Source organism: Pteronotus mesoamericanus, unplaced genomic scaffold, assembly GCF_021234165.1.
Source record: "Pteronotus mesoamericanus isolate MK-2021 breed Mesoamerican mustached bat unplaced genomic scaffold, CSHL_Meso_final contig_101, whole genome shotgun sequence".
Classification (NCBI taxonomy): Eukaryota; Metazoa; Chordata; class Mammalia; order Chiroptera; family Mormoopidae; genus Pteronotus; species Pteronotus mesoamericanus.
The window spans coordinates 11,878,742-11,904,332 of NW_026555001.1; the positions used below are offsets into that span (position 1 = coordinate 11,878,742).

Sequence of the window (25,591 nt, forward strand, 5' to 3'; positions counted from 1 at the left end):
CTTTATGGATTCATTCTTCTCAGCTTGTGGCTGGGGTCTTTGGACTCTTGGCTCTACTCCCTGAAATGGGCCTTGTTTATACCTGAGTAGCAGTTTCAGTCTACATCATATGCGACAGTTTAAGAGCCTAAAGGCCGCTTTTCATCTGAAACACAGTCCCCGCCCCCCAAAACTAATAGAACTCCATTAAACACTTTGTAGGTTTTCTGTATATCGTATTATAAGTTCATTCTATTAGACCAGCAGTTTTCAACTGGTGTGCCTCAAGACTTTTTAAAACATGCAATACCTGACTATTTAGTCAGGGGCACTGACCTATTTTTCCTTAGATTGTCATATAAAAAAATGACAACAGCCAAACACAGCAATAGCTGTGTGTGCATGAATGAAAACTACACTTATTTTACAGAGACCAGTATGACTCAGTTTTTTGGGAGTTATCCTGCAAAGCGAAGGGTTACCAGTTCAGTTCCTAGTTAGGGCGCATGCCTGGGTTGTGGGTTTGGTCTCCAGTTGGAGTACATACCAGATGCAACCGATCGATGTTTCTTTCCCTCCCCCCGCCCCGCCCCGCCTAAAAATAAATAAATAAAATCTTTTAAAAATTGGACCCATTTTTTTTTGTCAGATTAGCAAAAAATATTTTTTTTGGTGTGCTGCAGAATTCTTGTAATTAGTTTATGTGTGCCATGAGATGAAAAAAGGTTGAAAATCCTGTATTAGACAAAAGTCACATTCATGTTTCTTTCTGAGGCAGGACTCTCTCTACTTTGGATCCCAAGTTAAGGTCCTCTAATTTTCTTAGAAGCCTATTTGCCTACCTGAGAGAGTATGCAAGCACTGTCTTAAATCTTTCTGAGGTTTTATTCTTAGCACTCTGGATTTGATCTTTGTCCTCATGCTGTTTCTTTGACAGTATTTTGCTATGTGAAGGCTAGTTTTGAGAAACTTATTTTCTAGTCATGCACCTCCAGGTTAGAAATAAAAACCTGGGATTTGGGGACACCGATCCCTGTGCAATAGAAAATCCTCATGTAACTTTTGCCGCTTCCCGAACTTTACAACTAATAGCTACTGTTGATCAGAAGCCTTACCAATAATATAAACCAGCGATTTTCAACCTTTTTTCATCTCATGACACACATAGTCACTGAAAATCTGCGGCACACCAAAAAAAGGCATCTTTATTGTTAACCTAACCGAAAAAAATAGGTATAACTTTGATTCATTCACACTGGGTGGCTTTTGTTGTCTTGGCTCTTGTCTTTTTTTTTTTTGGACAACCTAAGGGAAAAGAGGTCAGTGCCCCTGACTAAATAGTCAGTTATTGCATGTTTTAAAAATTCTTGCAGTACCGTAGTTGAATATTACATTAATGGTTGATAAACACATACTTTGTATGTTAAGTGTACTCTATACTGTATTCTTACAATAAAGTAAACTAGAGAAAAGAAAATGTTACTAAGGAAATCATAGAGAAAATACATTTACAGTACTGTACATATTTATTGAAAAAAAATCTATGTATATGTGGACCTGTATAGTTTAAATCCATGTTGTTCAAGGGGCAGCCTGTATTAAAAAACAACAACAACAACAACAAACCTTGTAATTCTTTAGCCCATGTTTTTCTTCTTATACCTTCTCAAATTTGGCTATAAAGAAGCCATTGACACTTTGAATACTTTGCCTGGAAACCTTTGCTTGATCTACAGTTTAACTAGGTATATTTTTATTCTTTCAAGTTACTTCATCTGACTTCAAGTGTACTAATTGTTCTGCCTGTATATAACGAGTCACTCTTCTTCAAGCCTTCTAGAGCAATTTTCTTAACTGCTCTTTTAGTTTCAAGTCTCTTTTTTGTCCTATCAGCTTCTGCCTGCATCTGTGAGTGAAAGCTGATATTGTATGTTTTAGGTTTCTGTTATTAATACAGAAGTACCCTTTCCAAATACATACCATTTTTTCTTTTTGGAGCAGTCATCTATTGTAACATGACAAATCACCTCAAAGTGCTTATTTGCTTGTTTATGATTCTGCAGGCTAGAAATTGGGTCAGGGGAGAGTAGCAACAGCTCGTTTCTGTTTCATCTGCCAGTTGAGGCAGGATGATTTAGGCTGAACTCTCCAAGATGTCTTCCCGTCAGGGGCTGTGATGTTGCTTGTCTACTGAGGCAATTTAGTTCTCTTCTTGATGCTATCTTCAACTGTTGTCACTCATCCTTAAGGGCCTCTGTCTACAAGATATCCTTCACAAGCAGGATAGCCTTGCACTGTCATGAGGTACACAGCTATTCATGGTAGCCAGAAAGCAGAAGTAGAAAGTTTCAGGCATCTTAGTATCTAGGCTTGGAACTGGTACAGTATCACTTATGCCACATTCTACCCATCAAAGCAAGTTGCAAAGCTAGGTTTAAGAGGAGAGAAACAAAGTTTACTTTTTTTTTTTTTAAATCCTCACCTGAGGATATGTTTATTGACTTGAGAGAGAGAGAAAGAGAGAGAAAGAGAAACATCAATATGAAGAAGCAATTCGATTGATTGTCTCCTGTACACACCTCAGTCAGGGATTAAACCAGCACCTTGGGTTTGTGCCCTGAACTGGGAATTAAACCTGCAGCCTTTGGATGGGATGATGCTCCAACCAACTGAGCCAACCAGCCAGGGCTAGACTCTACTTTTGGTGGGAGGAGTGGCTTGAGCATACAGAGATGGGAGGAATTTTCGGTGATTATATTTGCAGATAGCTTACCATATAGTACCGCTGCAGTTAAATACTTCTTTGGGTAATTATTTATATATAGTCTGTTTTCCTTCTCTGGTAGTTACATAATCTGTTCCCTGTCTGAGGGCACTGGTCTATTATGTATTTTCTGTAGCCAGTACAGTACCTGGTACACAAAAGGATTTTAAAATTAATTGTTGAATGAATTAACAATTTCCTCATTTTCAATGCTTTCATTAAATAGTTTTCCAAAAATGAGGTCAAAATTTTTGACTGCTTTTCATATCATGAATATATTTCCATGTAATTTTTACTTATTTTTATTGGGTATACTTAACACTTTCTAATATATATCTATATAATACTATAATCAATTGACCATTTAATTAACTTTTCCCTTATTTTTCACTATTATGAATAATCATTGCAGGTTTTACAAAGTTGAATATCTAAGCTATTATTTATAATACTATGTGTTATTTTAAAAAGATGTTTAAAATTATATATTCATTGGAGCTCTTTTTTAAAAAAAAATGAGTAGTATCAAGAAGATGTAAAATGACTCATTGTCTCCTTGCTTCGTTAGCCCTGCTAACATTAAAAAAAATACATGTACATGATTTGAAAAGCATCAAGAAGTGCAAAATGAACAGACTCTCTGCTTCCCCCAACCAGTGTTTACTGACAGTAAAAATTATTATGCATATGCTGACATACATATGTATATGCATATATGTTTGTATAAGATTTATACTTACATGTGTTTATTTGTTCAATTTTTGTAAAACATGTATTATAAGAGTACTCTTATGCACTTTATTCTAATCCTTTTTTCACATATTATCTTTACCATCAAAATTCATAATTTTTATTGTTGCACATAATTGTATTTGAGAGTTAAGCTAGGATATGTAGAAACCATCTATCTTGAAAAAACTAATTAACTATTAAAATAAACAATACTGGATCCCGACATTTCATTCTTTTAATTCTTTTATTGTTGACACTATTGCAGATATCCCCATCTTTTCACCCTTTTCTTTTTGTATTTTATTCTGTTCCTTTACTTTTTCTTCCCTTTTACTCCTTTCACTATATCATCCCCATTCACTGCTTGTTTACAGTTTAAAATTTTGTTGTCTTGTAATTTACATACAATAAAAACATACTCTTTATGGGATGAAATTCTATGCGTGTTTACAAATGCGGAGGTGTATACATCTATACAGTCAAGATATAGAACAACTCCTTTCCCCCAGTTTGACTGCTTTTTTGTACAGAAAAATGTACAGAGTAAATAGGATGCTTTAGTAATTTTTTAAGTGTTCAGTTGAGATATATGGCACTGTAAAACTGTATATGTTCACTGTAAAAATATCATTATCTTCTTTGCCATATAATACTTTTTGTTACTGCTGGTATTTGGGAACATGGGCAACTTGAAACACAGTACAGTGTATTTAAATATGTTTTATCTTCTGCTTAAGTTTCTAACCAATCTTACTAATTCAGTGTGGTTAGGATTTGATAACTTTTGGGGACTTAGATTGTAAAAAAAAAAAATCTTCATTTTGCATAGTTTTCCCAGATAGTTAAACTAAGTCATGTAATTTTTATGTTTATTTAATTATATGTTTGAGTTACCTGAGAACAGTACTATCAGATGCCTTCGTATGGTATCAAATCGATTAACTAAACAGTTTTTTTCTGTGATTAACATCTTGCATTAAATGGTACATTTATTAAAATAGATGAACCAGTATTGATACATCATTGTTATCTAAAGTTCTAGTTTAATTAGTGTTCACTCTTTGTGTTATATAGTTTACGGGTTTTGCCAAATGCCTGATGTCATGTATCTATATTATAGTATCACAGAATAATTTCACTGTCCTAAAAACCCCCTGTGCTCTCCCTATTTATTACCTCCCCCAACTCAACCCCTGCTAACTGCAGATCTTTTGTTGTCTCCACAGTCATATGGTTAGAATCATACAGTTTGCAGCCTTTTTAGGTTGGTTTCTTTAACTCAATAATATACTGTCAAGATTTCTCCATGTCTTTTTATGGCTTGGTAGCTTATTTTTTTATTGCCAAATAATATTCTATGCTATGGGTATATTACAGCTTATCCATTCACCTGTTAAAAGATTATTGATATAGTTTGATTAATATTTACCCTATTTGTTACTGTTTCCTATTCATTGCCCTTGTTCGTTCTTTCTTGTCTTCTCTGGTTTTCTTTTTCCTTCTCTGGTTTTAATTGATCACTTTGTATGATTCGATCTCCCCCCCAACCCCAGCATATTAATTATACTTCTTTTTAACAAAAAAATTTTTAGTGGTTGCTCTAAAGTTTCCAGCATAAATTTACAACTATTGTAAGTGTACTTTTATTTTTATTTTTCAAGACTTTATTTAATTTTAGAGATAGGGGAGGGAAGGGAGAAAGAGAGGGTAAGAAACATTGATATGCAAGAAACATCGATTGGTTGCCAGGGGCCTCACCTACAACCCAGGCATGTGCCCTAACAAGGAATTGAACTGGCAACCTTTTGGTTTGCAAGACGACACTCAATCCACCAGTCAGGACATGTAAGTGTATTTTCTTCCCTTCTGAGAAGACAGTGCGTTTGTACCCTAATAGACTGTCTTAAATTCCATTTTATTTTTTATTTTTTAAAATTATATATTTTATTGATTATGCTATTACAGTTGTCCTACTGTTTTCTCCCCTTTATTCCCCTCCACTCTGTATCCCCTTCCCCTGCATTCCCCCTGCTCCTTAGTGCATGTCCATGGGTCGTACATATAAGTTCTTTGGCTTCTCCATTTCCTATACTAGTTATTCTTAACCTCCCTCTGCCTATTTTGTACCTACTTTTATGCTGCTTATTCCCTGTACCTTTTCCCCCATTCTTCTCCCTCCCTGTCCCCTCTGATCTCAATTTCTATGATTCTGTTCCTCTTCTAGTTGTTTGCTTAGTTTGTTTTTGGGTTTTTTTTTAGGCTCAGTTTTTGATAGCTGTGAGTTTGTTGTTATTTTACTGTTCATAGTTTTTGATCTTCTTTTTTTTCTTAGATAAGTCCCTTTAACATTTCATATATGGGCTTGGTGATGATGAACTCCTTTAACTTGACCTTCTCTTGGAAACACTTTATCTGCCCTTCCATTCTAAATGATAGCTTTTCTGGATAGAGTAATCTTGGATGTAGGTCCTTGTCTTTCATGACTTTGAATACTTCTTCTTTTTTTTTGTTCTTACTTTGTTTTTTACCACTTTCTCCTGCCCCACCCACCCTAATCCTTCTCCACTTTTGTTTGTCCGTGGGTCTTTTATAAATGTTCCTTGCTTTGACCCTTCCCTATCTCTTCCCTGTTACCCTCCTCCTTTCTTCCCTCTCAATACTGTTGGTTTGTTTTTTCTTTCAGTGTTGCTGTTTATATTTTCCTTGCTTGTTTGTTTTGTTGATTAGGTTCCACTTATAGGTGAGATCATATGATATTTGTCTTTAACCCCCTGGCTTATTTTGCTTATCATAATGCTCTCCAGTTCCATATATGCTGTTGCAAAGGGTAGTAGCTCTTTCTTTCTTTCTGCTGACTTTGAATACTTGCTAGCCCATTCTTGCCTTCAATGTGTCTTTGAAAAATCAGCTGATAGTTTTATGGGAACTACTTTGTAGGTAAACTGTCTCCTTTTCACCTTGCTGCTTTTAAGGTTCTCTCCTGATCTTTAATCTTGGGTGATGTGATTATAATGTGCCTTGGTGTGTACTTCCTTGGGTCCAACTTCTTTGGGGCTCTCTGAGTTTCCTGGATCTCCTGGAAGTCTATTTCCTTGGCCATATTTGGGAAATTCTCCATTATTTTTTCAAATAAGTTTTCAATTTCATGCTCTTCCTCTTCTCCTTCTGGCACCCCTATGAATCGGACATCAGAATGTTTCAAGTCGTCCCTGTGGTTTCTAAGCCTCTCCTTATTTTATTGAATCCTTATTTCTTCATTCTGTTCTGGTTGAATGTTTATCTCTTCTTTCTGCTTCCAGCTGTTGAATTGAGTCCCAGTTTCCTTCCCTTTACTGTTGGTTCCCTATATGTTTTTCTTTATTTCATTTTGCATAGCCTTCACTTTTTCCTCTATTTTGCAACCACACTCAACCATTTCTGTGAGCATCCTGATTACCAGTGTTTTGAACTGTGCATCTGATAGGTTGGCTACCTGCTTCATCGCTTAGTTCTGTTTCTGGAGCTTTGATCTGTTCTTTCATTTGGGCCATATTTCTTTGTCTCAGTGCACCTGTTACGTTGGAAGGGGCAGAACCTTAGGTATTTGCCAGGGCGGGGCAACCCAGGTCGCTGGGTTGTGATGCTGTGTGTGGGGGAGGGGTCTGAGAGGGAGCAATGCCACTTGCTTGGCTCTTGCGAGCTTTCAGTCACCATCCCCCGCCCATCACCCCGCTACCCACAATTGGATTGGGCCCTTCTGGTGCTGATTCCTGGGTGGGGGGGTTTATGGACCCACACTGTGGGTCTCTCCAGTGGACTCTCCTGTGAGGCTGAGAGTTTCTCCTGCTGCCACATCCTTCACAGATTTTTACAGTCAGAGATTTTGAGGCTTTCTTTTCCCGCACTACAACCTTGGATTGGGCGGTCTGTCTCGCTCCTCAGCTGTTCCTCATGGTTTACCTGCACACTAATGTGGGACCTGCCGGTCCGCCAGCCACCACCTTGCCATGCATCCTCTCTGCCCTGCATTGCCTCACTGTGTAAGTACCTTATAACATAGTATTCCTCATTTCTCCTTCTTGTCCTTTATAACATTGCCATCATTCGTAAGCTATAATTATGTACACATTGTTGCTATTATTTTGAATGCATTATTTGTCAGATCAATAAAGAATAAGGAAAATGAAATGACAGAAAGATATTTTACTTTCTTATTCCTTTCCTAATCCGCTTCCTTTCTTTGTGTAGATTGGAGTTTCATTTCATTTTATCATTTTCCTTCTCTCAAAAGGACTTTTAACAATTTATAGCTCTGATTTCATCAGTTAAAATTTGCTATTTTGGGTAAGGCAAATACTTTCTTTTCCTTTACCTTTACCACCTTCTCAAGAATATGCAGTAGACTCCTTTCCTGATCATTCTTTTAATCACAAAGTAACAATAATGTATTTTATGAATGGGAAGTAATTAAATAGGCTAGTAAACAAAACTCACTTTGATTCCCAAATAGTAATTTTTGCCCCTTAAATTTTACTACTTAATTTATGTAAAAATTGGATTGTTTTTAAGATGACATTTACTCTAAAAATTTAAAACTTTTGGTCAATCTGAATTAGCTACCTAATTGTACTAATCTTTGAGCAAGGACTGATGGAGAATACAAAAAAATAAGCAAACATTGTGTGTTTCCTCAGCATATAGCCTTGTAGGAGAATTAAGAAATGTACATAAATAAATATGATATAATTCAAAATGTGATAAGTGCAATTGAAGAGCTTATGGGAGCAGAAAAAAAGATCATGGGAGCAAAAAGGTAATAGCTGAATCAGAGAAGCACAGAGAAGGCTTAATGGAGGAGATGGCATGGTCTATGAAGATGGCTCTAATTTTCAGAGAACAGTGCACAGGATTTTGTGGGTTAGGGAATGTTGTAAACACAAAATATAGGACTAGGAAATTCCAGGGCTTATTTTTAAGAATCTTGTGGGCAAATGACAAGTGTTGGCTAGGATGTGGAGAAAAGGGAACCGTATTCACTGTTGTTGGGAATGCAGACTGGTGCAGCCATTGTGGAAAACAGTATGAGGTTCCTCAAAATGAACCATGAACTGTCTTATGACCCAGTGAGTCCACTTCTGGGAATATATCTGAAGAAACCCAAAACACTAATTTGAAAGAATATATATACCCCTATGTTTATTGTAGCATTATTCTCAATAGCCAAGATATAGAAGCAACTCAGTTGTTCATCAGTAGACAAGTGGAGAAAACAGTGGTGGTATGTATATACAATGAAATATTACTTGGCCATAAAAAGAATGAAATCTTAATCATTTGCGACAGCATAAGTGGACCTAGAGGTTATTATGCTAAGTGAAATAAGTCAGTCAGAGAAAGACAAATATCATATGATTTCACTTATATATGGAATCTAAAGAACAAAGTAAACAGAACAGAAATAGACTCACAGATACAGAGAACAGACTGATGGTTGCCAGAAGGATGGGTGTTTGGGGGACTAGGTGAAAATGTTGAAGGAAAGGGATTGAAAAGTACACATTGATAGTTACAAAATAGTCACAGGGATGTAAGTACAGTGTAGGAAATATAGTCAATAATCTAATAACTCTCTGTGGTGTCAGATGAGTCCTGAAAATATCGGGGGGGATATGGAAAAAATGTTTTCTTAAAGGAGAAAGAAAAAAAAACCTTTGTAGGAATTTAAAAAGGTTTACGTAGTAACTGAGGTCTGTCTGTAGATGCTTATTGTTTGGCCTGCATAGTTAGAAGTTTTTTCAATATATATGAATATTTTTAGTCAGATATTGGTCCTGTCACTTCCTGTTATCCTATACCTCATCTGACTTTTCACAAATGTATCATACCGAGGTGGGGTTGGAGGCATTTGAATAAGTGACCTGTAGAGACATAGAGTAAGAGAGACAGGATTAGAAATTTGGAATTGTAGATTGGGAACAGATTATGGAGGGCATTGAATATCATTTTAAGATATTTGTATTTTATTCCATGATTGTTACAGACCAAGTTAAAGTTCCTTAGCAAAGGACAGAGGGATATGATTAGAGCGTGACTATAAGAATATTACTCCTTATTTAAAATTTTTTTTAAATTTGTTTTTTTATTGTTCAAGTACAGTTGTCTCTATTTTCCTACCACCACTTTCCGCTGTCCCGCCCACCCCCACCTCCCACTCTTGGTCCTTCCCTACTTTGGCTTTGTTCATGGGCCCTTTGTATACATTCCTTGACTTGACCCTCCCCAATTTTTTCCCTGTTATCCCTCTCCCTCCTCCCCTCTGGTTACTGCCGGTTTGGTGTTTTTGTTTTTTGTTCAGTGTTGCTGGTTATATTTTTCTGGCTTGTTTGTTTTGTTGATTAGGTTGTACTTTTAGGTGAGATCATGTGGTATTTGTCCTTCACTGCCTGGCTTACTTTGCTTAGCAGAATACCCTCTAGGTCCATCCATACTGTTGCAAAGGGTAAGATGTCATTCTTTTTTATGGTTGAGCAAAGAGGGGAGGGGATGATTAGAGCTTGACTATAAGGATATGACTTGGTTTTTAAAAAAAAAAAAGATTTTATTTGTTTATTTTTAGAGAGGGAAAGGGAGGGAGAAAGAGAGGGAGAGAAACATCAGTGTGTCGTTGCCTCTCATGTGCCCCCTACAGAGGACCTGGCCTGCAACCAAGGCATGTGCCCTAGATTGGGAATCAGACTGGCAACCCCTTGGTTTGCAGGTTGGCACTCAGTCCACAGTGATGGTACTGTGAAGGATGGGCTAGAGTTGGAAAAGAATGACAAACAGTTTAGTAAAGAAACCATGGTGGCTTTGAACTAAGGTAGAGGTGAATGGGATAGCCAAATGAGCACATTATGGGAAACATTTAAAGGTTAGAACCAAAAAACCTTGGTAAATGTTTATATGTGGAGGAGTAAGATGTTTTCAAAAGTTTAAGGCCTAATAGCATCATCTCATTATCAGAGAAGGTAAAGCTAGCAGTAGGCATAATTTTAAGAGAACATAACACATGGAAATGTTGACTTGTTTCTAACAAAATACTGAATTTCTCTAGTTATCCCGGCCAATTCATGATAAGGCTTTTAAATAATATTTATTTATTTATTTATTTTAGCCTCAAATGGTTTTCAACATAGAGCTTAGTGTCGCTCTCTAGTATGTGAAGTATGTCCAGCCTTATAAAATTTTTATCAGTATTCCTATTCAAATAGAAAGTCAAAAAGATACAGCCTTTGAGATTAATTTTGAGAATCTCAGTAGATGAACTTAACTGATCAAACAGTGAAGATTTATAATAACTTAAATGTTAATTTTAGTTTTTACAGCTAGCTTACCTTATTCCCCCTCTCCTCCCGTTCTCAGTTCTTTGACCCTGCCTGCTGTTTTCTATATCTTTTAGTTTGTTCTTTCTCACAGTGAGAGTATTCTGCATAAAGTCTGGAGGTATGTAACTGTGGTCTGAAAGTGAATTTGATCAAGAGGCAAAGATGAGAGAAATCATTTCTATAGTGCTCCCTAAAACTCTTGTAGTTGTGATTTTTTTATTTCCCTTCACCTTTAAAAACTGTTTTGAGAGTTTCACAACATTTGAAGACTCACTAGACTATAGTTGTATTCCTGATTGTGGTTTATTAGAACAGATGTAATACACAGCAGGACCAGTGAGGGAGAAGGACACATAAGGCAGAATCTGGAGGAATCCAGGTGCAGGCTTCCAAATGTTCCTATCTTCCTTAGGGGTGGGCTGAATAGGATGTGCTTTTCTTCACCAGTGTAACACATTATCTTTCTGGTCAGGCGGCCTTGCTTTTAAGATTCAAAATCCAGGGTTTTTTTTTTTATTGGGAACTGGTTATGTAGGTACTTTTCTGCTGGCATAACTAGCCCCAGTACTGAAATTCCAGACTCCCAGAGGGAAAACGGATGTTAGCCATAACCACATTTTTATAAACAATCTGCACAGGCTGGTACAGTGTCCCAAGGGGGTAAAACAGCCTTAATCATTGTAAGGAACATATTAAAAGCCAAGTTCTTGGATATCTGCCAAGGACGGTCTTACAAACAGGCCCTCCTAAAGATTGCACAATAGACCTGCTATGTTAACTGTCCTCCAGAATTCCCATTCCTCTTTCTCAGTTCCAGGCTGTCATATTGTCATTCAACTGTCTGAATTTTTTATTAACTTACTATGTGCCATCCTAAGCTTTATTATAGGTTTGTAATAGATCTTAAGATTTTTTTCTTATTTATTTTTTTCAAATACATTTGTCTCCACCTTCCCTCCACCCCTTTCCCCTGCCCGCCTCCTGCCCTCCCTCCCTCAATCCCTCCCACTTTGGCTTTGTCCCACTTTGCTCTATGTTCCTTGACTTGACCTTTCCTTTCCCTTTCTCCGTCCACCCCTCCCTCCTTCCCTCTTGTCTCTGTTGGTTTCTTTTTTCTTTCAGTGTTGCTGGTCTTATTTTCCTTGCATCTTTGTTTTTGTTGGTTAAGTTCCACTTATAGGTGAGATCATATGGTATTTGTCCTTAACCCCCTGGCTTATTTCGCTCAGCATAATGCTCTCTAGTTCCATCCATGCCCTTGCGAAATGTAGTAGTTCTTTTTTTCTTTCTGCTGCGTAGTATTCCATTCTGTAAATGTACCATAATTTTTTGATCCAGTAATCTACTGATGGGCACTTAGGTTGCTTTCAACACTTGGCTATTGTACATTGTGCTGCTATGAACATTGGGGTGCATAGGTTCTTTTGAATTGATGTTTAGGGATTCTTAGGGTATAGTCCCAGCAGAGGAATCACTGGATCAAAGGGCAGTTCATTTTCAGCTTTTTGAGGAAATTCCACACTGCTTTCCACAGTGGCTGCACCAGTCTGCATTCCCACCAACAGTGGACTAGGGTTCCCTTTTCTCCACAGCCTCGCCAGCACCTGTTGTTTGTTGTAGATCTTAAGATTTTAACTTTCTGATGGTGGCCTCAGTTAAGGTTTCAGATATTACAAATGGTCAGAGAAAAGTAACATCTGTTCCCATAAAAGTAGTCTTTACCAGAGTGGGACGGCTCATCTCTGGATGTAGTAAAAAGTCTGACGTGTTCTACCTCTGTCAAGCTTAAATGACAGCCACAAGACCAGTGCCATCTTCAAATGGGTTCTTACTCTGTGACTTTTATACTCAAGGTTATGTGTCTATTTTTGCATGTTCTGCAGTTAAATCTTTTTTGTTGTCATTTACTGAGATTTTAGAGCAAACATGGATTTTCTTTATATGTTTCTGAGTTTTCGTTTTCATATATGCTTTGAGTATTACCTGTACACATCAGTAAGAGATTACTTAGAATTATAGAACATGGAGGCTCTCTAGAATATAGCTAAAATTTTTTGTTTGTTGTAACGGAACAATTTTAGTTTCTGTGACCCGGAAAAGGATGAATAAGAGGTAGTATAAGGCATTTATCTATGTATATTTTCTTCTCTTTCCCATGATTACTTTCTTTCTAAAAGAGGAAAAGGGAACAAATCTTATAATGGTATTACTGTGGTAAAACTTTAGCACCTTCAAGGATAAGGATAATTTTCCTTCTTACTGGCTTGGTTATGACTTGTTTAATTCTCACCTTCAGAAGCTCTGGACTCCTAAAATCTTTAGGAAATTGGAAAAATTTGTATAGAGAAAAACATTCTCATGTTCATTAAGCAAATAACTATTTGTATACAGTACTTCATCTACTTTAAAATGTCATTAATTTTGAAATTTAAATCATGTACTGCTAATTAGGTAAAAACACTGGCAATTAAATTATTCTCCTATCACTTAGAATAAATTAGAAGTCATACTTTTTGTCATGAGGACTTTTCAGGTCTACTGTTAACAACTTTCAAATATGCAATACAGTGTTATTAACTATATTAACTGTAGAATTCATATTTTTATATTAGAATTTTTGCATTAGAAATTAGACTTAATGCTCTGTACCATTAGGAGCATTGGTGATAGAGTGATATTGTTGGTTTTTAAAGAGAGTGCTCCATTTTTGGTTCTGAGATATCAGTTCTTTTTAGTTACATATCTTAAATGTATTAATTTTCTGTTGCATGGTGTAAGGTATAGCACAGAAAAAGAAGGGATAAAACTTTCCTCTATATTCTTAAAGTGCTCACAAGAGCATTGTTATGAACATTACTAACTATTTTTACTAGAGACAAATTTGAGACTTAGGATCATTTTAAGTAACCTGTTCCAGGTAGCATAGCTTGCAAGTGGCCAAGATAGATTTTCTTCTTTTTTTAAAAAAAATAGCTTTATTGAAGTATGATTTATATCCTGTAACATTCACCCACATAAGAGTAAAATAATGATTTTTAGTAAATTTATAAAACTCTGTAACCCCTCTTACAATCTAATTTTAGAACATTTTCATCACCCAAAAAAGATAACATATCCATTTGAGGGCAAATTCTTGCTTCCACTCTCAACCTCAGACAACGATTTTATCTGCTGTCTGTCTCTATAGATTTGCATTTTCTGGAAATGTCATATAAATGGGATCATACATGATGCAGTCATTTGTATCTGTCCTTTTTTACTTAGCATATTGTTTTTGAGGTTTATTCATGTTGTAGCTTGTGTCAGTACATTCCTTCTTACTGCCAAATTGTTATTCAATTATATGAATATACCACATTTTGTTTATCCATTCACCAAGTTGATGGATGTTTGGACCATTTCCCTTTTTGGCTCTTAGGAGTACTGTTATAAATATTCTTGTACAAAGTCAATCTGAACATATGTTTTCATTTCTTTTGAATAAGTAGTTAGGAATAAAATTGCTGGGTCATGATAAGTCTATGTTGTAACTCTTTCAGAAACTGCCAAACGGTTTGTGAAGGCACAGTACCATTTTATATTCCAGGAGGAATACATGAGGGTTTCAGCTTCTCCACATTCTGGCCAATACCTGTTATCAATCTTCCATTATAACCATTTTGATAGATATGTACTGTCACCTCATTCTGGTATTAATTTGTATCTCTCTAATGACGCCTACGACTGAAAAGTTGAGCAACTTTTCAGGTGATTATTAATCATTTGTGTATCTTCTTTTGTGAAAAGCCTATTCATATATTTTGCTCTAGTTTTTAATTTGATAATTTGGCTTTTTACTGAGTTGCAAGAGATTCTGTGTATTCTGGCTACAAGTTATTTATTCAGATATATGATTTGCAAAGAGTTTTTCCCATTGTACAACTTATCATTTTCTTAGTGGTGTCTGTTGAAGAGCAAAAGTTTTTGATGAATTTGTTTCTTGAATTTGTTCCCTCATTTTTCTTGTATGGATTCTTTTTGTTTCATATTTAAGAAATATTTGCCTACAGGGTCATAAAGATTTTACCTTCTTGAACAGGAATCAGCAACCTACAGCATGCAGACCACATCAGGCCCACAGCTAGTTATTGTAAGTGTTTCATTGGAACATAGCTGCACCTGCTCATTCACATATAGGGTGGGGAAAAAGTAGACTTACAGTTGTTAATATGGGAAATAACATAATAATAAATAGTAATACAAGAATAAACCGTGTTTTGCATAGTCACAACTGTAAACCTACTTTTCCCCCCCACTGTATTGTCTAGGTCTGTTTCCTCTTTACAGTGACAGTTGAGTAGTTGGCTACGGAGATTGCATGGCTCCAGAAACCTAAAATACATACCTTATGGCCCCTTTCAAAAGATGTTTGCTAACCTCTGTTCTAGAAGGGTTATAATTTTAGCTCTTAAAGTTATGTCTGTGATCCAGCTTGTTGTTTTTGTATGTGTTTATGGTATGAGATAAAGTTCTAAGTTCACCTTTTTTCATATAGATGTGCAGTTATCCAAGTACTATTTGTTGAAAGGCTATCCTGTAAATAATGAATCATTTTCCTTTAGCTGCTGCATTCAAGATTTTCTCCTTGTCTTTGGTGTTCATGAATTTCATTATGGTATATTTAGGTGAGAATCTCTTTGTACTTACCCTCATTTGGGTTGTAAAGGTTTTTTGGATCTGTAGATTAATGTTTTAAAATAAATTTGGAAAGTTTTCAGCCATCATTTCTTCTACTAATTATATTGTACCTTTCCTGGGACTCTTCATTGTATGCACCCTGGTATGTCTCATTTTATTTACAAGTCCCCAGTGCTCTGTTAATTTTCTTCGGTCTTTTTTCCTCTTCTTCAGATTACATAATTTATTTTATCTTTATTATCTCTGATTCTTTATGTAACATTGAGTATGCTCTTAAGGCCATCTAGTGACTCTTTCATTTCAGTTATTATACCCTTATTCTAAAATTTCCATTTGGTTCTTTTTTAATAGTTTGTGTTCCTGTGTTGCTATTTACTACTAGTTTAGTCATTGTCATCATATATATATGATGATATCTATGATAAAACTTCTTTAAATATTGTTTCCTTTATGTTTTTGAACATATTTGTAATAACTTTGAAGTCTTGGCTAAATCCAATATCTCTTCCCTCTGTTGGATACAGCTTCTGCTGGCCACTTTTTAAAAAATAATAGGTCACATTTTCCCATTTCCTTCCTTGGCTCATAATTTTTCTTGAAACTAGGCTTTTTAAACTTCCAGTCAAGATGGCAGTGTAGGTAAACACAGCTCACCTCCTTGCACAACCACATCAGAATTACAGCTAAACAACCGAACAGCTATTGTCAGAGAAACCAAGCTGTACGGAAGCTGGACAACTAAGGAATTAAAGATAAAGAAAGCACATTCATCCAGATGGAGAGGAGAAAAGGAGATGTGGGATCTGTGGTCCCACACCCACTGCGGTGGGTAAAAATCAGGAGGGATATCTCGGGATTGAGGGGTCCTAGCCCAACACCAGACCACCCAGCCCAGGGTTCCAGTGCAAGGAAGGTAAGAGTGTGTCCCTGTGTCTGATTTTCTTAGTGCTTAGCTAAGGATTCCTTGGTGGTTGTGCTTGAATGCCTGGGGCCAGTAAGCCCTAACTCTAACCATCTGCTGCTGGATTGTGTAGGTTTTGGATCACGAACTCAAAGTTCAGGCTCTTTTCAAGTTTGTCTCCTTTACTTTCTGTTGGGTCTTATTTGCTTGTCATGTCCATGCATGCAGATTTCAAGTCAGCCAGGGATGTGTGAGAGCGTAGTCTCTCAGGTCTCTACTTTTCCTTGGGCCTGCTCCCACCCTCCCGATTAACTGGCATTCTTGGGGAGCTTGGGAGTGTCTCCTAGCCAGGGTTGTGTGGAGGGCATCAATCATCCTCTCAGAATATGTGACTTTATCAAGTTCCTCTGTGACTCTCTCCTTTCTACGATCTCCCTGTTAAATTTCTAGGTAGTCCTTAGATTTGTGGCTTGCCTCAACTGCTACAGTAACCTTAGGCTGCAAGAGTTGCATGCCTTTCTGCTTCCTGCTGGGTGTGAGTTTTCTGCTCTCTGCTTTAAATCAAAGTCAGCCCCCTGCAGCAATGCAGTACCAGTTTTCACAGCCAGCCTCACCTTGTTGGAACTACTGTGTTGGTGGAGCAGAGTAGGGGGATGGAGACAGCTCCTCCTAAGGTTCCAGACTTCCACTCTTCTTTCCAAGCAATTCTGTCATTTTTCACAAATAAACTGTGATCTTGTTGGGTTTTTTTCCTGCCGTTAGTTGATTTCTAGAGCACAAAATGGTTGTCTTTGACAGTTTAGTCAGTTTTATAAATTTATAAGTTATAATTTAGTCAGTTTTTTATATTCCTTCACTAGGGAAGACCAACTTCACAAATTGATTCTAAAACTTAGGAATATTACGTATCAATGCCAAATGCTCTTTTCTGTACTTCATGCTTTGTGGGGATAGAGAACAGTAATTGTTTAACAAGGAAACTGACAAAGAGAAGTGTATGGATGAATCTTGAATCGAAGCTTAGATTTCTTAGTGTGAGACTTTTATCTCTATAAATCAATTTGCAAACTCAAACAGGTTAATTAAACAGTTTGGTGGCTCTTGTGGAGGGGAGACATGTATTTCTTCAGAGAGCCAACTATTATTGACGAAGTACTTCTATAGTATTCCTCACTTTGTAATGTAACAGTTTTATGAAATAGATATTGTAATTATGATCATTTTTCCAGATAAGGAAATTTTTAGATTAGTGAGTTAGCCATGCTCTCAACATTTGTATGTGATAAGAGATAGCCCTTGAACCCATTTCTTCTGACTTCTTGTTTTTTATACTCTGTATACTGCTTTCCTACCATATCATAATTACTTGCAAACTCTTTGATGATCTTAGTGTATTTATGTAGGTGGTACTTGAAGTTAGAACAGGTCATAACAATCTTCTTGAATTTTTACTAATTCACTTTTTTGAAATGATAATCATTCTTAATTTATTGAAGAGCCCCTATTCACTCATGCAGTTAAGCAAATTGGTAAGAGTCAGAGAAAGAACTATCCCGAGGCAGCTTCCTCTGCCAGCTTCCTCTTTTTTTCTTACTCCATAGATGCAGATTCTGCCCAAGAAGCCCCTGCATTGCAGAGGGACTGGAGATCTGTATGATCTGTTTATTTCGCAATTCACAAGGGTAAGGGGGCTTTTATGGGGGAGGCGCTTGGGTGCCCCTAATTTAGTTTTATGAAGCTGGGCTAATATTTATTTTGGGACTACTTAAACTTAGTATTTTAAAGAACTTTTTTATGAATTCTGTTTGTCCTACATCAGTGTCCGATTATCGTATTAAAAAGAATTTATTATAATGGTGATTTTTTTCCCTCCCTAAGTCCTGTTCAGAACAAGTCAGACAAACATGATTTCATGCTTCTAAAATTCCAAATCTGGGATCATTTAGAATATAAATAATATTGAATTTATAATGTAAGTAAAATTTCACTACAATGAAAATTTTAAAAGGTTTTGGATAAACATCTGTTTCTATAGCCCATCATAGTTCTTCTTTATTAATCTGCTCTGTTCCTTTTCCATAAATCTGTCAATCTGTAGAGTGAAAAAGGGACTTGTGGATATACCATAAACATTGTGGGTGGCCATGGTGTCTTTTGCTTGCTGCTAGAAAATAATACTTACTTCCTTGAATTGTATGTTCACACTAGATGCCAGTAAAATTTGAGTTGTATTTTCAGACTATCCTGTATCTGTTTATTAGTATAGGTGTAAGTGTAGTTGGCGAATCTTATGGGATCCAGTATTAACTGTTGTAGGTCTCACTTGTCAGATTTATAGAACAAGTGCCAGAAGTGGTGGTATTAATAATTGGATAGGGTTAAAATAGGTGAGGAAGACTTTAATGTTCTTTTAAAATTGCAGAAGAGTTGGGCAGATGATTATAGCTTTGATGGGTAGTTGAGAAAACTTGACTTGGTGATGGTCTGATGGGCTTATTTTTGTTTTTGAGGATATTATTCTATCTGATAGAATAATAAACAAAAATATCTTTATCTAAAGAAGTATTGCACATTTCTGTAATTTAAGTGGTTATTTTGAGTATTCTGTACCTTTTGTGCCTCTCATATTTTAAATGGTCTTCTTTAAACATTTAATGTATATATTTTAAGAATTCAACAATATTATATGTGTTATCTTTACCACTATTAATAAATGTTCCACTTTTTAGTGCAAACAAGTTAGAAACTATTTTTATTCTTATACTTCTTAAGTGACTTTTTTTTCTGTTTTCTTTAAGCCATAAGGATGAGTTTACCATTATTCCTGTACTGGTTGGAGCTCTGAGTGAGTCAAAAGAACAGGAATTCGGAAAACTCTTCAGTAAATATCTAGCGGATCCTAGTAATCTCTTTGTGGTTTCTTCTGATTTCTGCCATTGGGGTAAGTTCTAGATTTTAACATATCATGGTAGCTATTATATTGTGGTTAAAGGTATCTTTTCATTCTAAGCTCTGTTTTTCAGTTCTCACTTTCCTTGGAAAGTTTTACTTTTAGTAGCACTGTTTAAAAGTGAATAAAAAGTCTTTTGGTCATTTAAAAAGGATTAGATTATAATAGTGGATTATGGATACATTTCCAAAGGCGACTGGTATAATTGGATTCACACCGTGAGGGCATCCTTGCTTAGGCACTTACATTAGTGGGAGTTAAGATCTTTTAACCCCATTTCCAGGTAGAGTTGTGTGGTAGATGCCCAAAGTTGGTTTTTTGGTGGATAAAACAAATTTTCTTCTCTAGAACATGGAAGAACACTCTGTGTGATGGCAACCTTTTCCCACATTTTTATGTTCTGTAATTAGACTTTTTTCTTTCTTTTATTCTTTGATGCTTAATTTTTGCCCATGATTGCCATCAGTTTAGAGCTACCCTCCAAAGATTGTTACATGTTGGCTGTTAGCAGCGTGGTCTTCATTGGGAATGGTTCATAAGGGCAAGGACTCCTAAGTGATTTTTATTATTATTGTGAGTTAAAAGAATAAGGAAGCTTCACAGTGAATAGATCATAAAGAAAATGAGACATTTGTGGGTGTCTCTTTTAGTAAATTTAGATTTTTGAATTCTTTGGACAAAATCTGCTCATTTACTGTTTCAGAGTATTTCTGAATTCTATTCCTTGTAGGGCATATCTTTGACTTGTGTGTTCATTGGTTTAAGGGTGCCACTATCTGTTCATCCTTCAGTTGTTTCTTTGATTATGAAGAAAGAATATGGCACAAGACCATAAATTTTCAGGTGGAGTGCTAAAATGGCCTGAAAAACATCCTCAATGAGCTATAGGGAGCTCGAGGTTTTTTACATCTTACCCTTTTTTGCCAATTGATTCAACTTTTATTTGACCTATTTAGGCTGGTATTTTCTTCTCTTATGTTGTGCTAAAAATGTCCTTGAGATTTCAATTCAAGAGAACCGTCTTCCCTAATGGTATTTTTATTTAAGGCACTAATTTCTCAGTTGGGGTGGATTGTTCTCCAGGCAGCATTTGGAAATGCCTAGAGACATGTTTGATCATCACAGCTTGGCTGGGGTGGGAGGTGGAGATGCTATTGGCATCTAGTGAATACATTCCAGGGAAGCTGCTAAGTAAACATCCTATAATAATGCACAGGAATGCCCCTACTTAAAGAATTATTCTGCCCAACATACCAGTAGTGCTGAGGTTGATAGACCTTGTTTAGGGTGTTCAGGTAGCTGTGCTACTTTTCCAAAGTTCCTCAGAGGCTCTCAGGGTCCATTAATGACAAGTTCAATTGGCTACCTTTGGGAGATGTTACTTTTTATGGTTATAAGTATATTACAGTGGTACCTCAGTACTCATTGTTAATTCATTCCAAAACTCATAATGAGTGCCAAAACCCATGAGTACCAAATACTAAACAATGAAACACTTCCTCTTATGGGTCTGCGTCTTGATTCATACAAGTTACAGCAAGTGAGATGAGTCCCGAGCAAGCGCTGAGTGCTGAAACATTTTTTTTTTCTTGTCAAAATGCGTAGAGCCCAGGGTTTGACGAGCTCTGAAGCCGAGTAGTGCTGGAGTATGGCTAGACTTATATCTGAGGGCTAGGTAGATGCTCAGAAAGAGTTCCTTGGGAATTTTGAAGTTTAGTAATAGTTGATATTAAAAATTAAGGTGTGTCATATTGAAAAAAGGGCCCTTTTTCTTTAGTATTGTAAATTTGCATTGGTACTAATGTTTTAGAAATTAAAAATTCATGAAGCATTTGCCCCTTTCCTCTTCACTTTTTAGGCCCTTAGGAATCAGTTTAAATCACTCTATGATTTAAATAATTGGTTCTCGTGATATAATTTTTCAATGTCTAAGCCCTTCTTCTGGGTTGGCACCATGTGCAGCCACAGCATAAATCCATGGAAAACAGCAGTGGACGCCTTCATATTGCTCTTTTCTGTGGTATTATCCTTTTTACCTCACTACTGAATTTGAAAGTAAACAAACCCTACTGCACTACTATATTTAAGTACAATGTTGAGAGAAAAATGAATTTTGTTTTACATTCTACCTAGATTCTCAGAAAATTATTTGTCATTTGATCTAATTTCTTGAAAATTTGGTATTTAAATGGTGAAACATAATTTTCTGGTGATCATGGGATGCTAAACATAGACTAAACATTTATATTTACATTTGGTGGTTAAGTAATAGAGCTTTTCCAACTGTTTGTTTTTCACTATTGCTATCACTAACAATATTCATTAAGTGTTTACTTTGTACATATGGAAAGCATTGTACTAATTCTTATTAGGAAATTTGATTGAGATTTTGGGGGTAAGTTGAAGGTGCTGCATGGATGCTATTCCAAAATTGGTGGTCTCTTTTCTACAGTAGTAATAATAAGAGTTATTCTTGTAAAGTAAGATTTATTTTCTATTTAACATGCCTATTGAAGTAATACAAATTACTGGCCAGTTACGAGTTAAACTGCCTTAGAAATTGTTTCATATTTCTCAGATTCGTGCTTTAGTGGCATTAGTCATCTCTTCTAAATTAATGAGTGCTGTATCCCCATCTCAGATAACTGCTTTTCTCGTGAAGATAATACTCAGTGATTTCCATTTCTTGTTCTTTTTTCAAAGGTGCTATACAGTTTGATTTTACCATGCTGAAGTAATGATAACACTGAATTCTAAGTCATTCCACCAGAAAGATTCTGCTTCTCAAGTACTTAAGAGACTTGAAAATTTTTCTTGTTAGATGCTTAACACATTACACATTTCTAAATAGTTGGTTTTTTGAAGAAAAATAACTTACTTAATTTTGGTACAGTTGATAAATTACTCAGATATATACAGTGGAATTTTTTTATTTATGTTGAATAATATATTAGAGTACTGGCAGTGATATATTTCACTTTCAGCCATTGTTTCCTTTTATATATTGTCCAGCTTCTGTGAGAAACAAAGTGAGAAACTTGGTGATGGAGACAGTTGGGAGACCTATATGTAGTTGGAAGAATTTTGCCTTTTTGACTTGGTTTGCTAGCCAATGTCCATTTACATGAATGACTTCCTTTTTAAAAGTGTATTTTGCTTTAAAGATGTTCATCTTTCAGATCCCATTTAGCTTTATTCAGACTTGAAAGAGATATTAGAGAGGTACAAAGCAGAAAGACTAAAGTACTCTCATTTTCTTCTTGGCTGAGACAAGCTGGGAACTTAGATTCTGTATTCCTCTTCTTACTATCTCCTTATTTGAATTCACTTGCACAATCCCTGCATTTCAATTCTTGCCTTTTATCTTATTAGCTCAATAGGATGATGTTTCCCTGCTAACACTTATTATGATCCCACCTCTTTTCATCTTTCCTGTTACTATCAGGAAGAGTGACATAAGTGAAAGGACATCTGCTGCTAATACTTGATTTTTATCCTGGTTAAATAATCTTGTATACTTATCAAGTTCCACATCCTATAGGATGGCTCCATAATAAGAGAGTTTTGTCTGGACCTATTTTAGTTTTTGTAATTAGTAGACTATTTATTTTATTTTCCTAAGTTTCACTTTTATTCTTTTTCATATACACTGTTAGTATTTGTGTTTTCCTGATCTCCCTGAAATTTACATTTCCCAATTTAGACTATTAACAGCTTTCATTAACAAAATTTTCAGTTAACTTTAAAGAAGTTATTAAGTGAAACTAGATCTAACAGAAATTGATTATTTAAAATGCTTTTATTTAATTTTCCTTTTATGGTGATTTTAAGTACAAATCAGTTTCAATAAATTTACTTGGTAAATATCAATGATAAATTATATTTTATTAAAATATGAATAAAATTTACTTCTGTTCAGCAATTTTGGATTTTTACCTATAAACTTACATTTGTCTAGGTTTACATAACTTCTTTTTCATAAATATGTGGCACCTATTAAAAATTATCCTCCTAAATATTTATATCTTTATCCAGATTTCTACTTTAATATGTATTAAAAAGTGATTATTCATGTATACTCTTTTTCCTTTCTGTTGTTAGGCTCTTGGGATATGAGAGTATTACTATTTTATAACTATTTAATTTGGTCAAAGTATAAGTTAGCTAATTCCTGAACTGTATCTTATCCTAGCTTTGCTCTTTATACATAATGATTTCACATATTTAGGTTTTTTGATCTTTTGCACATTTGAGAGAAGGCTAATACTTTTACAGTATAACTAAGATTTCAGAATGAAGACTATAGTGTTTTGCTTGTAAAAATGATTACCTTATTTGATGCTACTCCGAATATATTTCCTTTGTGAAATATATTTTTTCCCTTTGATAGTGATTTCAGTTATGAATGTCCCCAGTTTCAGTATTTTAGCAATCTACCTCCCAGGTTCTAAGTTTTACTAAAATACTTTAAAATGCCTTAATGTATAAACATAAAGTGATTAAATGAATGTATAACAGTACAGTTTTTACTGGACAAATGTCTGAAAGTCTGTCTTATTGACTGATCTTTTGAGGCCTTTATAGATCAGTTTTCCAAGCTCCCTATTTAATTTCACAATCCAGTGTATAGCTTAATGTTGAGGTATTTAGTATATATATATTTTTTACTTTTTGTTTGAGGAACTTCAAAAGTAGTGTTGGTTCTTGTACCATTCATTGTTATGTTTGTCCTCATTAGTTGTGTGTGAAACAGACATCCCTGGAGCTTATTCTCCACACTCTGTGAATCCACTCATTAATCACCAGTCACCTTTGGAGATGGGAAAATTACTTACCTGTATTTCTTTTTCTCAGAAAGCGTGCTCTGGAATGGATTCACAAATGAGCTACCCTCCTTCCCTCAAAGAGTAAGGTTTCTGCTTTACAGGATTTTTTTTTCTTGGGTTATTTTTTCTCTCATCTTTTGAATTTGAAAAGAACTGAGGGAAGGCACCTGAAGAAACTACTGACATACTCACTAGGGGAGTTCCAAAGCTGGGGCTGCCCCTAGGGGCAGTGTCAATGGCTCTTAAAGCTAGAAAGCTCATACTTGGAGTTGAAACAGGGGCTCAAAGAATCCATTTTCCCAGTGTACCTTCTGAAAGGATAAGTTTCAGGTAAGTAATTTTCTCTTACTATGTGATATGCTTTACTCATACTTCTAAAAGTATACAAGTCCAGTTCTCCAGGTGCATAGGCAACTGTATTTGTTCAGTGTAGGCGGATAAGCTTTAGTGAATGTTAGAAATATTGTAAAACAAACTATGTCTGCACATGAGGTACATGAAATGATAATATGTTATAAACCAACAGTAAATATTTAAAGGTACATTTATGACTAGGGTATTGTGATATTGTCATTTACTTATTAAGTAAATTCTTGATAAATTAGTATTTTTAGTAATTAGAAACAAAAAAGATCTTTTGAACTCAATTTCAAATTTAACTAAAATTGAGTGTATATTAATTAGTGCATGCACGTACACATGTGCATATGTGCGCACACAAGTTCATATAGGCTGGGATGATGGCAGTTATTTACTTTAAATTCCATGCTTTCTGTGTATATATTGACCAGAATAAATTACTGAAATAACTTTAAAATATTTGTACAATTTTAAAAAATCGTGAGACAGTTTGAGCTGCTATAAGTTAGATTTTTCAGTGTAGTAACTATATGTAGTGTGGATTTAGCTTCTTAACAGATAGATTCTTTAGAGCTCATCAAGTATTTCTACTCAGTTCTTCAACTATTGGCTCATTGATTTGCTGTGTATTTTGTCTTACTAAGTTACATGTTGATTTAGCATTTTAAAGTTTCAAACATTCTATGTACTTTTACTGGAGAAGTAGTTTTTAAGTGCAGCTTATCTTTAAAGTAGTCCATATGAACAAGACAACATTTTAAAATATAGTTACCCTTTTTACTTAGGATTAAGGCAGGTGTGGCCACTTTCAGCCATTCGAAACAGGAGCTCTAAACTTGGAGATAAGCAAAACAGACTTTTGAGTAGAAAAATGGCAGTCATAAAGTACATGCATTTTTCTCTGCACCGAAGAGTAGTCTTCAGGAAAGATAGTTATGTCCTGATCACAGGGGTTATTGACAGTCAAAACTAGCAGTTCTCTCCAGAAGGAAGAACAGAGAAAGAACATTCATATACACCGAAAGCAGGTCAGGTTCAAAGGATAATCATCTTGATTTC

At 35.5% G+C, this 25,591-nt stretch overlaps 1 protein-coding gene across 3 annotated transcripts in view; it reads left to right on the forward strand.

The window, feature by feature from the left end:
* The window catches only part of MEMO1 (mediator of cell motility 1), a 104,170-nt gene that overhangs the window by 62,776 nt on the left and 15,803 nt on the right, over positions 1-25,591 (forward strand). Inside the window, exons 6-7 of one of the 3 annotated variants that reach the window (XM_054568189.1) lie at positions 17,998-18,078; positions 19,195-19,337. The exons of 1 other annotated variant lie outside the window; for it this stretch is intronic. In XM_054568189.1, the coding sequence (XP_054424164.1) occupies positions 17,998-18,078; positions 19,195-19,337 (224 nt within the window). The remainder of the gene's footprint in view (positions 1-17,997; positions 18,079-19,194; positions 19,338-25,591) is intronic. One more of the 3 variants, XM_054568200.1, reaches the window with a different exon arrangement.